The sequence below is a fragment of the Lissotriton vulgaris genome, chromosome 7 (genome assembly GCF_964263255.1).
Source record: "Lissotriton vulgaris chromosome 7, aLisVul1.2, whole genome shotgun sequence".
NCBI classification, from domain to species: Eukaryota; Metazoa; Chordata; class Amphibia; order Caudata; family Salamandridae; genus Lissotriton; species Lissotriton vulgaris.
In genome coordinates, this window is record NC_141695.1 from 1724899605 (window position 1) to 1724914019 (window position 14415).

At 42.4% G+C, this 14415-nt stretch overlaps 1 protein-coding gene across 1 annotated transcript in view; it reads left to right on the top strand.

Moving 5' to 3' along the window:
• The first annotated feature begins 750 nt into the window (after positions 1 to 750).
• LOC147706446 (complement C1r subcomponent-like) overlaps positions 751 to 14415 on the top strand; it is a 78691-nt gene continuing 65026 nt past the window's right edge. Inside the window, exon 1 of the mRNA XM_086932956.1 lies at positions 751 to 889. Coding sequence (XP_086789082.1) covers positions 888 to 889 — 2 coding nt within the window. The 5' untranslated portion in view covers positions 751 to 887. The remainder of the gene's footprint in view (positions 890 to 14415) is intronic.

Genomic DNA, 14415 nt, shown 5'->3' on the forward strand with positions numbered 1-14415 from the left:
AGCGATGACGGGGCAAAGGGCGGTGCAAGCTGCAGCGACCTCCTGGGCAGGGACCCGGCACTTAATATTTGACAAATTAAGCACTGCAAGGGACACAGGAAATAATAGAACAGGGCAAGCTCAAGTAAACCTGCAGAGTGTGTAGACTGTTCATTTCATTTAAAAAGAGTTTTTATTAATAGATTCATCATCTTTACATCACAATTGCGTGTGAGCCATCGATGGCCATGTGGCGGCGCGTGCAGGTCAAGCCTCCTCGGTGTCAAATCCATGTCAATGTTCGCACCTGTCTCAAACGTGTCCAAGGTTCAGAGAGATGGACAGAATGGATGGGACGTGGACAGGCACAGGGGTGAGACAGGGGATAGAAAGGACACCCCACAGGAGGGAAGCTGGGACCGGACAGAGACTCTGTCTGAAGAGAAGAGAAGGGAGGAGGCAGAAAAGTGCACTGAACAGGCAGGGCCTGTAAGGACAGGCACTCACAGTCACAGGGCAGCATGGGGGTGCCTCGGACAGGTACGGAGGAGATACAGCACTGCAATAATAAGCAAAGCTGGGCACAGGAGACCACCGGCCGGAGACCACCGGCCGGGGTGTGTGAGGGCACCGAAGGAAGACAGTGCGCAGACAACACGGGACCGAACAAGAGTCAATAACTTAGGCCGGGGCCGAAGCTGCTCTGTGGCCGGGAGGGGGCAGCACAGTCCAGCGATAGGAACGCAGAGAGAAATCCGGGAATTCCCTCACATCTGTCATTCTTGTGCCTGGAGCCAGGACACTCCCCGCGCCGCCCCCTCGGCCGGGATCCGCTGGGTCCAGGGAGCGCTGCCCCCGCCGGGCAGAGAGCGGTGTCCGGAGACGGGGCGAGCAGGGGCGGCGGCAGCATGTGAGTGTCCGAGGAGAAGGGAAGGGGCTGGGGGGAGGAGGGGGTGATGAGGGGGTGCTCCAGGGCTGGGGTCAGAGTGGACCAGATACCTCTGGTCCGGGCCTGGCCTGGCCACGCTGCCTACTGGAGCCGAACATGTGGTCTCCTAATCTACCCTGAAATACAGCCCCTGGTGTTTGCCCCAGACCCGTCCATCCTCCCCCTGCCCCACCCCCCACCCCCACCCAGCGCAGTTCTAGGCCCGACCTAGCTCAGCCCTCTCCTCGCTCTGTCATTACTTACTTCCTTGTGTCGAACAACTTTCAATTACGTTCCTAAGCACAATATTTAGTCCAGGGAACGCACGCGGTACTATCACTTCTTTTGAGACATTTCAAAATACTCTACCTGAGCCTTCTAATAGGACCTTTTATCGTCTTGAATCCCATCTCCCCGTCGTATGAACGGGTGTTACTTTTTTTGCTTTTATGTTCTTTGTTTTATTAATTGATTTATTTATATTAGTAATTTTTAGGTTTTGTGCGGGGGAGCGCCTAAGACCCAGTCAGAGACTAGTACCTCAAAATATTTTTACATCTCATAATACAACAAAGGACAGACGATGAGGCTTAAAATGATTTCAAACGCAGCTGTTTTGATAAGAGGGGACCTTGCAGTGTCACAGTAACCCGCTCTCTCACTCGCCCCCTCGATCCACCGTGGTTTCCCGATAGTTCCGTTATTCCCGGTCTCTGCATCGGGACACTTCGCTTCGGCTGTGCTTATATCAATCAGGTATTTGACACACATTTGTCAAATACCTGATTGATACTAAGTTATTGACTCTTGTTCTTGTGTTTGAGTGTCTGCCATATATTGCAGCACTATACCTCTACTTGTACTTTGCACGCTTTTGTAACCTGCACACATGTCACATGTCGTATTTTGATTGCCCACAATTGTCACTTTTGCCTCATGTAACTTAACGTTTGCTTTTGTAATTTGTTCACTTGTAATGTTCTCCTCATGTATCAGTTCTGTTCCTATTGTGAAGCGCTCTGACACCTTAGGTAAAGTCAGCGCTATACAAAAACGCATAAAAAAAAAATACAAGTTCCTTTCAGTTCCAGGATGAATTCTTTATTCAGGTACACATATTTTGATTTCGTAAGCTGTTGCGGACCCCTGAGTAGGGGTCCCCAAACCACACTTTAAGCACCGCTGCAGGCAATTGAAAATATTCGCCAATTTGGCAATTGTGCGTGTTTGTGCAGGTCAGAATTGTGACACCGCTAGTTTTTCATTAACGGGAAACTGCAGAACAAACTCACTGGAAGTAAAGGGGTGAAGACTTTAACTGGGGAAATCAGACCAGGTATTGACATGGCTTGGTGCGTTAATCACAGCAAAATGCGTGCGCACAAAGGAGAGGTCAGCCGGATCAATGTTAAGGGCCGTGCTGCAACGGGGCAAATTAGTGTGCGCAGTTATTGCGCATGCGTGCGGTGTTCATGCGTAATTTGAGCAAAGACAAACGCCAGATCAGGGGCAGAGTCGGATTGGGATCCCAATTCGGCCCTGGCACTGACGAAAAAAGTGGCCCACATTCAAGAGGCGTGGCCCATATTTAAGGGGCGTGGCCCACATTCAAGGGGCGTGCCCTTTCATGAAACACCATTTGCACAGACAAGGAATGAAAGTGGGAGGACACTGTTCTTGCACACGACACAGGGCCAAGGTGACAATGGCCTACATGCTGAGCAACTAAAAAAAATAGCAAGGCCCTTTTTGTCACAAAATTATTCCAGCCCTCCAGCACAGGAGCACCTGAAAAGCAGCAAAGCCCCTGCTATTACTAACCTACTCAGCCCTCCCCAGACCTTCAGCTCAGGAGCACATGAACAGAGGTAAGGCCCCTGCAATTAGTAAATTAATCAACCCTCCAGGCCTTGGGAAAATGTCCTGGCAGGGGAGCACAAAACACAGCTTTCTGGGTCATCCAAGGTAGCCAGGTAGCCAGGGGGGAGGCTGAGGTGAAGCTGGTGCATGGGAAGTGCCTTCCCAGTGTGTTCTGGCAGTTTGAGTATTTACCATTTACTGTAGTATTACCCTTGTACCTGTGTATGGTACCCTTTTGTAACTTGCACAAGTCACTTTTCTCTTGTAACACACTGTTTGCTACCTCTCACTTTTGTTTGCTTTAGATACTTGCACAAGTGCCACCATTGCCTACGTAACGTTTGTTCTTGTGCTGGAGTGTCTGTCATTAATTGCAGTATTATACCTCTACTTGTATTTTGTACGCTTTTGTAACCTGCACACATATCTCTTTTTCCTCCTGTAATGTATCGTTTGCTCCTCTTGTATTTTGTTTGCTCACTATTGTCACTTTTGATTCATGTAACTTAACGTTTGCTTTTGTAATTTGTCCACTTATAATTTTCTCCTCATGTATTATTGCTGTTCCTAGTGTGAAGCGCTCTGACACCTTCGGGTAAAGTCCGCGCTATATAAAATCGCATAAATAAATAAATAAAACAAAAACATTCCAAACATCACCAGGCCCCCACAGCAAGACCCATTCTTCCTCGCCCACTATGCCCTGAATGTGAAGGGCTGTGGGCGAGGTGTTAAGACTAACACCGTTTCTGGGCTGCATGGGCGCCAGGGGGCCGAGGTGCAAATGGCTCAAAGGCCTGAGAAACACCTGGCCCCCAGGGAGGCCGATTATTGCAAACAATCACCCCTCCCCAGCCCAGCCTCAGCTTGATTGCTTGGCAGGGTAGGGGTGAAGGAGAGCCCACAGCTGAAAATCGCTGTCTGGCCGCACAGCGAGGCTGCTTTCATTTTCTCAGTCTCTGTCTCCGTGCCCTCTGTGGGCCGGTTTTTTTTCTCCCCTTTCCTAGTCCACTCTCTGTGGACTGGGACAGGGGAGGAAAAAAAACAGCCCACTGAGGCACCGGCCCTTCGGCCCATTCCCGAATGCCCGCCTTGCCAATCCGCCCCTGATCAGGGGCCCTCTGTCATGATAGGCTCCGCTGGCACAGCGCCTAGCGCCTGCTTTCATGCGCCAGCAGTGTATAAAGTGAATTTTTTTTTAACCCGACATTTCACCAAGTTAGGCAATATTTTGGGGCAGCACACCTTTGAAACAGTGAGTAGGATATCATTCTTTTTGTTTCTGAGCAGTGCTGTTATAATAATGCACTGATTCAGAGAAATATGGAGATACACAAATTCACTTTATGCACTGCGGGTGCATAAAAAAAACAAGCGCCGGGGTCCGCGCTGTCCAGCGAACCCCTCAAGACTTGATGCTGCGCCCCTGAACTCAAACTCCGCTGCAGGAAATCCGGATTTACTGTTGTGTGAACAAAGTTCCTCAAAATATTGGGTCTACTTACATATGATGCAAGGTACAGCACCAGAACAAAGTTACTGCACTACCCTGCATGTATGTATGTATGTATGTATGTATGTATGTATGTATAGGCATTTATATAGCGCACTACTTACCCGTAGGGTCCCAAGGCGCTTCGACCGCTGCGAAACCCTTCCTGGCTTCCTTGAGAGATGGTCCCTTAATGGGTATCTCCAGGGTGAGACCAGGCATCCCCGGCGGTCTGGTGGGGCCGTTAGTGAAGATGAGGCAAGCTAATGCCCAGAGTTGCCGAGTGTGATCGCTGATCAGAGTGGGCACCGTGGCGAGAGAATTATCGAGTCCGCTGACCCTGGTCCAGAAACCTGCCGCGCCGGGAATCGAACCCTGGTCCCGGGCCGTCCTCTGCTCTCGGGTCTGCCGCCTCTAACCAGTGAGCCACACAAAAGGAGAGAACTGTGATGCTAGCTGTGCCCTCCATCCCCAGAGATGCTGAGAATAATAAAAACTGTGTTACAAATCTGATGGCAGCGTCTCAGCATAACACCCTAATAAGGAAGTTATAACCCACATTAAGGCAGTTATGGGAATAGATGTGCCCGCAGGCCCAGGGGTAATGCTTGAAGTTTAAAGTTTATTTTATTATGCTTGATTAATTAAAACCATTGCATTTACCAATTCTTTTAAAATAGAATATCTTACACTTTAATGATAAAAACATTGTTAAAAATCCCGGCATTTATAAAAAATGAGTGAATAGGAACAAATAAGTCATTCAAGTCATTAGAGGAAATGCTCAAATTATTAAAACTTTCTGCGCATTGCTCATGTTAGATTATACATTTTGTTTCTACCGTATCCATTCTTGTAGAAATGATGTCTTTCTTGTAGTAATTAGTCCTTGGCCAACACAGACCGGTGTTTCAATCTTTTGGCGGTTTTGTCAAGGAATTTAGTTAGCCGGCAGTTTAGCTGCACTATCTCTGGGTTAAAACACAACATGACTGCTTGTCTGCAAGACCTAGCTCCATACTGTCTAAACACTGGCTTTAGCAGGGTTATCCTTATGTCTCTTAGCTTCTTACAGATGCATATAACATGGATAACATCCTCGACACCACAGCCGCATAAACTACAAGACTGGTCTCCTCCTTTCCTCTCCTCTAGATACTTGTAACTTGCTACTCTTTCCAAACAATGGCCATCGAGAAACCAATTAAGATGTTTCTTCTTATGATAGTTGACTACCATTATTTTTGTTTTGGTGAAGTTTATTTTTATCGCATTTTGTTGTGAGAATGTATGAGTTGCATTCAATAGATGCTGAAGTCTAATTGGGGTCCGACTTATCAGAACTAAGTCATCCGCATATAACAAGTTTGACAGAGTCGTGTTTCCTAGTTTTGGTGCGTGGGCTGCGCATCTGTTCATCTCCCCCGGAAGATCCGCTAAGAAGAGATTGAAAAGCAATGGGGCTAAGACGCACCCTTGTTTCAGCCCAGGGGTAGTGCTGTTGGGTCTCTGGGGAGAACACTCCAATAACTGCCTCTAAAGACATAGGCCCAGATTCACAAAGGTGTCACGCAACGCAGCGCAACACCCAAAGAAGCTGCACTGCGTTGCATGACAGGGCGAGGCTACAGAGTTATGGCTCTCTCCTCCCCTCTCCCTAGAGCTGGCGCTGATTTGTGCTGCCTACGCCAGGCACACACCTTTGCGCCATAGTGCATAATGCAAAGTCGGAAAAGCAAGGAGAAATATTTCTTCTTTTAATGCCTGCTTTTCAGGGCGTTAATTGTTGGCACTAGACCCTGTCTACCAATGTTGGTATATAGGATTTATTTGGAAATCCGATATACACTTGTGGCCTTGGCTAACAACATTCTTTTAAGGTACAGGCGACTACAAGGGGTTTTGTTTAAACATGTAAAATCGTTGCATCAAAATATCACTTATGAGTGCCCAGATAGTGGCCTCAGACACATAAATTCTCAAAATCAATTTAGATAACCAAAAACAAATACATCTAAATGAGGAACTAGTGTACTATTTCTTTGTTAGAATTTATAATCAAACAAACCAAATTGAGGGGACATAAATAGTCTCATTTATGGTAGTGACAGAAATTAATAATCATATGGAAAATTATGTTCTTGTTACCTGTGTATTAAACCCAATTCAGATGCCTATTTACAAAGCAATTTGCCTAAGCCACATCCAACATTTCTCTGGCAAGAAAAATAAGTCATTGTTTATTTTTTGAAAACATTGTCTTGGGTAGTAGGTTAAACACATAGGGCCTTATTTTGAATATCGGTGGAGGATACAATAATTATTGCAGCTGATAATAATCTGATACCAAGGTAATCATAATTTATTGGATAAGATAGTTATCACATATTCTAAGTTTTTTTGCTGATTGCCCCAAAATCTGCATCTCCCAGTAAATTCCTGATTTTTTTTTAACTTGTTAGCTTGCAGCAACTTTGCCCCACAACATTTTTAACGAAGGGTGCGATCTTAATTACATCTGGTAAATACCTGTAAATGTAGCACTACTAGTACCTGAGATGTGTGCAGGGATCGCAATTTAATGGGACACCTTTAATCAGGCCCTAAAGGGGTTATTTAGAGATCTGGTGGATGCCCTCGTCCACCCTTTTTAGAGAGCATGCCAATGTATACAATGTTATTATGGCAATGTGTTGTGCATCCACCAAACTCTAAGTCACACCTTAACCCTTTTGGTTCTATTTACACTTTCTCCAAAGTCTTTTCTGTTATTGTTAATATTTGTTTACGGGCCTTATGTGGATGCCAGTTCCTAATGCTGGAGCCCCTCTTACCCCACCTCATCCTCCTCTCTCAGGGTCATCTGTTCTGTTTTCTACACATTGCACAGCCCTTTCATAAAATTCAATTTTTAGCACCTCCATGTGGTGCATGGCACATAGTGCATGGATGTGTGCAAAGGCACTACATGTGCCCCTAGGGCCACTTTGCAGTGGCTCATGAGGAATGGAGGCCCTGTTTGGGGCCCCCAAAGTCCCTTTCTGATGGCCTTTTCACGGCGGTCAGGCAGCCTGACGGAAAGGGACATCGTAATCCCGACGGTGGTGCCTGCTTCGGCACCGGCTCCATCCGGGATCACGATTCCGACCTCCACCCCGTCGAGATCACTGATCCTAGCAGAGGGGGAGGTCCGTCCCCCAAAAGACAAGTGTCTGAACGCCTGCATTGTAAAGTTACAGTCGGACTGAAGGGCTGTCCGTCGGTGGGACCGCCACCGATGGCATGTTGGTGGCAGTCCCACCAACATCATAATGAGGCCCTAATTGTCTGTGATGTGTGACAATGATCTGCATATCTTAATACAGGAGTAGGATATTGTTCTGGGCACTGGTGCTTGGTCGACAGTGTGCGTGTGTGTGTGTGTGCACACACGCTCAGGATAGTGCACTATTCTTGTGTCCTCATTCGTTTGATGTTGGGAGTTCAGCATACCGTTTTTTTGTGTTTATGGATCCTTGCACTTAATGGCACATAGAATCAAAGACACAATATTGTGAATACCATTGTGGTTTTGACTATCGATGGTAAGTATATATTTTTTTAAACAATCATATCAACGTTTTAAATAACTATTATTTAATATTGTGGTTTTGGTTATTTATATCGATCTTATGTTTTTTAAAAAAAATATTAACATTTTTATTTGTGTTTTATTGAGGTATTTTACAAATATTTTTAGACTAATGTTTTATTTTATTCTTTTCATTAATTTTGGAAATTACTTTTTTATTGTTGAGTTAACTTTGCATATGTTTATTAAAAATATGCAATTGTTTTTTACATTTTTAATTATGATTTAGGAATATTTATTTTTTAAATGTAATGTTATTTATTTTTGAGATATTAGTTTAATAGGGGTTTTGGGGGAGCATTTTGCAAGAGTGTTTTTATTATTTTTAAAATTAATTAAATGTTTCATAATATTTGTTTGGATATACTATTCAAATGTTTATTTTAATTTATGATTCAGGTTGTTTATTTCATAGGGTTTTGTGTAGGTAGTTTTTTAAAATGTAATTTTTTTTAAATGTCATTAAAAACGATTTGTGTTTATTTTGGTTAAACATTCATAAAAAAAACTTTAATAATTTTAATAAAAAATGTTTTATTTAAGAAACTTGTTTCTGAAGTTTTGAACCATTGTCAAGTTTCTATTTAAGAGAAAACATGTTTTACTTAATTTTTACAAATGTAAAGATGCATTTTGTAAGTTAGATTATTGTGTTACTCTAGGTTGATATGGCAGATATAATATTTTTTTAAGTATTTATATTTATATTACTTTTATAGGTTTCATGTTTTAAATAATATGATTTTGCTTTTTTACTTTATTAGGTAATACATTTCTAATAAATTTATTGTTTTTTATAAATATTTATTTATGTCCAATTTTTCAATTTTTTCTTTTGTTTAGTTTTAATTGGGAATAGTAAATTTGGAATCTCCCCCTTCCCCCGACTCCAACACTTTCCCCTATGTTGTTAAGTTCGTAGTGGGAATAGTAACTCTGACTCAAGCCCCACGCCCAAGTGCCCAATGTTTTCACTAATATTGCTTACTTTTTAATGGGAATAGTACATTTTATCCTCCAAAGTCCAGTGCTTTCCTGAAAGCGGGTTTGTTTTAAGTGAGAATAGTTGATATGACCCCTCCAGAGTTCAATGCTTTTCCCCATTTTGTTTAGTTTGACGTGGGAATAGTAAATCTGCCCCCCTTTGTGACCAGGGATTTCCCCAGTGTTGCTTAGCGTGGAGTGAGAATAGTACATTTTACACCAAAGAGCCCAACACTTTCACCACTTTGTGTAGTTTTCAGTTGAAATAGTTAATGTGACCTCCCACCCCAGAGTCCAAAGCTTTACCCAATGCTGCTTAGTTCAGAAGGGGAATAGTAAATCTGACCCCTCCGGCGTCCACCACTTGCTCCATTTTTTTTGGTTTGGACAAGGAATAATAAATCTGACCCGTGTGCCACTATAGCACCCATCATCTGCCACTGCATTGCTAAATTTGGATTGGGAATAATAAATCTGAACACCCCTGGGCCCAATGCTTTCCACACCACAGCTTAGTTTGGAGTGGGAATAGTAAATCTCCCCCTTCCGGATCTCAACACTTTCCCCAGTGTTGATTAGCTTGAAGTGGGATTACTAAATCTGCCCACCCTACTCGTATTCAGCACTTTCCCTAATCTTACAGGGTTTGGAGTGGGATGTAAATGTAAATTGATACTTGTATAGCGCACTACTCACCCGCAAGGGTCTCAAGGCGCTTGTACGAATATCGCAGTGGAAACCATCCTGGCTTTCCCTGTGAGGCGTCCACTCCTGGGCACCCCCAAGGTGGAGGCCAGGCATCATTAGTGTTGTTGGGGCCTTTGTGGAGATTAAGCAATCTATTGTCCAGAGTCGCAGAGTGGGACTCCATGATTGGAATAGGCACGAGGCAAGAATTATCAGGTCCGTGGAATTTTTGAGCCTAAGACACACCGAGGCAGGGAATTGAACCCTGGTCCCAGGCCAGACCTCTGCATCAGGGTTTGCCGCTCTAACCATTGAGCCACACTTATCCACTCGGGGAATTGAACCCTGGTCCCGGGCCAGACCTCTGCATCAGGGTTTGCCTCTCTAACCATTGAGCCAAACTTCTCCACTCAGTAAATATGCCCTCTCAGCATCCTGTGTTTTCTCCAATGTTGTTTAGTTTGGAATAGAATAGTAAATCTGACCTCTCCCAAGTGTATGTTAGTTTATAAAAAATGTAAATGTTCTAATTTTTTTTATATTTTTGCATATTTATAACAAATTATTTAGCATTTTTAAAATAAAAAAAGCTTTGGTTCATGAAGATGTTCAGTTTTGATGATATTTTCAGATACATCAATGTTTATATTAAATATTATACTTTTTCAATTGATCTATGTTTTGTCAATTAAATATCTTTCAATGTATAAAAGTGATATCATTTTTTATTTAACTTTAATTTAAACATGCATTTTTAAAGAATAATTACAAAATAAGTTCAATGTAATCATATACAATATTTTTTAAGGAGAACTGCAACTTTCAATAAAAATTCAAAGGAATTTTCATTAAATATATTTAGGGCCCTTTTACCAGTTTGGCAGTCCGAACGCCACAGAACCACATTCTCCCTCGCCAGCAGCCCACAGCGCTGGCAATCTAAAAACCGCTGTATTACGAGTTGACAATAAGGCCAGCGTTGTGGAGGCAGGGATCTTACAGTGGTGGTGCGTGCTTTTACCAAATATATCAATGCCTGTGTGTGAATTTCAACTGCATATGTGTCGGATGCACACATATGCATGATATATGTGGAAAAATATCATATACTCATTAACATCATTCAGCCCACATGTGGGTAGTCCTAGCAATGGGTATATGGTATGAAAAGACTCACCTGCTTATCACTGCACACAGGATGTAATCCTCGGGGTGAAGATCCTGCTGTGAAGGGGGGACCTGGAGACAGGGCTCCATGTCAGACTCTGCCCGGAGGAAAAAGAAAGGGGTGAGTACGTACCATGAATCCTATGTCTCTGCCTCTTTGAAGCAGGCGGTTGGACCGCCGCAGTCCGCTCGTAGATCAGGCAACTTACAATATGCACATCGTTAAAGCAGCTCCCCCGTACCGCCTTATGGCAGCTGCCTTCCCCAGATCGCGAACCCATCGGTCTGCTGCAAGTCTCGGAGGTCCAGCAGCGGGTCTTCCCAAAGCCAATCTGCCCAACCCATAATAAAGAAGTTGGACTGCTGAGTTCTTCACGCTGGGACTGCCACTGAGATAGGACAGCCAAACTCGTCATAAGTCCCTTAATGTTTTAAAATTATATCGTCCAAATTTGTCACATTACATTTTCTTCCTAATATTGTTGTTAATTTTAATGTTAATTTAAAAACGTAATCTTATTGTAGTCTATGGGCCCGATTCACAGACCTAACGTAAGACAAAATCCTAAACTTACTACGTTTGGTATTCACAGAAGTTAGGATTCTGTCTTAAGACAAAATCCTAACTTCTGTGAATACCAAAAGTAGTAAGTTTAGGATTTTGTCTTAAATTAGTTCTGTGAATCAGCCCCTAGATTTTTGCATTGGATCATTTTAAACATTATAATTATTTTAAGACAATTGTGTGGAATCAATATTTTTTAAATTTAATTATAGGTGTAGTTTGTCAATATTACAGTTATCTATATTTTAACCTCAATATTATTATAGGTTGATAATTTTGTATTCGATATTCAGGATAACTGCTGGTTTTGTGTTTCCACAAGGCCCTACATTGCACAAGTTGTGTGTGGCTGTAGAAAAATGATGCACAAAGAACTGCTATGCACAGCATTGCGGTCTTATTACCGTATATTTGTCTGGGGCCCCTTTCATGAGGCAAGTATCACTCGTTATACCTGGGCCACTCTCGCAGCATGGAAGTGCATAATGGCATCACAGGCACATACGCTCTCACTCTAGTGGACTTCAAATCAAGCCACTTGTCTTTTTTTGCTTCCTCTCCCCCTGAGTCAGTTCTTCTTCCCACTTTGCAACAGAGGGTACCCAGGGGGCCCCCTTTATTTCCCCTAGGAAACCTTGCAGGACCCTCTAGTTGATGGGTACTCACAAACATTTTCCCAGGGGGCCGCAAAGTTTGGTCTATGGTGTGACCGATAGTGGATATGAGTGGGAATGAAAAGTGGGTGTAGGGGAAGCAAAAGCATCTATATCTAGTGGCTGTCTTTAAAAATGAAGGTGTTCCTAAAGTTAAGGGCCTAGTTACTTCCTTTCCTAGCTGCAATTAACCTTTAAATAAGTGCTTGCTGTATATTTAATTTTGTTGTCCATGTTAGTGCTGAGTTGGGTAAACAGCAGCACAATGCTGCTGCTGCCCAGGGGGCCCTATGCAAAGGTCAGGAAGGCCGCATGCGGTCCCCAGGCCGTACTTTGAGTATCACTGCTCTAGTTAGTCGTTTGGCTTGAGGCATGATGCATGGGGCTCAAACCCTGGACCTGTGGCCTTTCCTGGGAAACCAGTACCACCCGTACATTTGTCGCTGGTACTGGATAGGCCAGGGATTATCATTGCTTCAGCTCCAGGGCATGTGTTTTCACTTGCAGCTGGTGACTAGGCCTGTACCAGATCCATTGTCATAGAGAAAGATACTGGATTAGCGGCCAGATTCATCAAGCTTAATTGCGCTCGCAAAGGGCCAGATTCTGAGAATCTGGCCCTTTGCGAGTGCAATTTTTGCATTTGGATTCATCATCCCAAATGCAAAATTCGCTATTAAAGAATTTGCACATTTGCGAGGAATTGCATTTAAGGAATCTCTATTTGAGATTCCTTAAATGCAATTCATGAAACATTTTAAAATTGCGAAATCGCAATTTTGGGCCGCTATTTACCGCGAGGTCAAACCTCGTGGTAAATAGCGAAAACTTTGAAAAATGCATTTAAATGCATTTTTCTAAGTTGCATGTTACACACACACACACACATGTCCTTCGGACATGTGTGTACGCAACACCAATATAGATTATATTTCAGGGGTGCTACAGGGTGTCCTTCGGACACCCCTGGCACCCTTGAAATCGCTTCCTTATTTGCGATTAGCTAATTGCTAATCGCAAATAAGGAATAACTCCCCATTCATTCCTATGGGCCTTTAGGCCTTTAGGCCCATAGGAATGAATGGGGAGTTATTCCTTATTTGCGATTAGCAATTAGCTAATGGCAAATAAGGAATCAGTGGGAATCGCAAATTCAATAACGATTCCTACATGAATCCCGTTTTGCGAGTCCTTAATAGCGAATCCTTAAAATTCGCTATTAAGGACTCGCAATTCCTTACCTTGATGAATCTGGCCGTAGATCCCTCTGACAGACAAACTCACATTACTCCCTGTGCACGAGTTGACTCATTATTCCTCAGCCAGATAATAAGAGCTGAGTCCAGAACATACAGGGTATTACCTCAGAGTGTAGCAGTAGCATGTCCCCTTTCACTGTCCCCTAAGCGTCTAAGGACACAATTTTATAAGCAGTCTCTGATCTCCTCTTCAGGGCGCTCGATTAGGCAAATGACTCCCAAGCTTAGCAAGAAGTAAACTATTGGTATTTACTATTCACTGCATTAAAAATATTAATATTTAAAGGATATAGTTTCATAATATTTGTTTGGATATACTATTCAAATGTTTATTTTAATTTATGATTCAGGTTGTTTATTTCATAGGGTTTTGTGTAGGTAGTTTTTTAAAATGTAAATTTTTTTAAATGTCATTAAAAAAGATTTGTGTTTATTTTGGTTAAACATTCATAAAAAAAACTTTAATCATTTTAATAAAAAATGTTTTATTTAAGAAACTTGTTTCTGAAGTTTTGAACCATTGTCAAGTTTCTATTTAAGTGAAAACATGTTTTACTTAATTTTTACAAATGTAAAGATGCATTTTGTAAGTTAGATTATTGTGTTACTCTAGGTTGATATGGCAGATATAATATTTTTTTAAGTATTTATATTTATATTACTTTTATAGGTTTCATGTTTTAAATAATATGATTTTGCTTTTTTACTTTATTAGGTAATACATTTCTAATAAATTTATTGTTTTTTATAAATATTTATTTATGTCCAATTTTTCAATTTTTTCTTTTGTTTAGTTTTAATTGGGAATAGTAAATTTGGAATCTCCCCCTTCCCCCGACTCCAACACTTTCCCCTATGTTGTTAAGTTCGTAGTGGGAATAGTAACTCTGACTCAAGCCCCACGCCCAAGTGCCCAATGTTTTCACTAATATTGCTTACTTTTTAATGGGAATAGTACATTTTATCCTCCAAAGTCCAGTGCTTTCCTGAAAGCGGGTTTGTTTTAAGTGAGAATAGTTGATATGACCCCTCCAGAGTTCAATGCTTTTCCCCATTTTGTTTAGTTTGACGTGGGAATAGTAAATCTGCCCCCCCTTTGTGACCAGGGATTTCCCCAGTGTTGCTTAGCGTGGAGTGAGAATAGTACATTTTACACCAAAGAGCCCAACACTTTCACCACTTTGTGTAGTTTTCAGTTGAAATAGTTAAT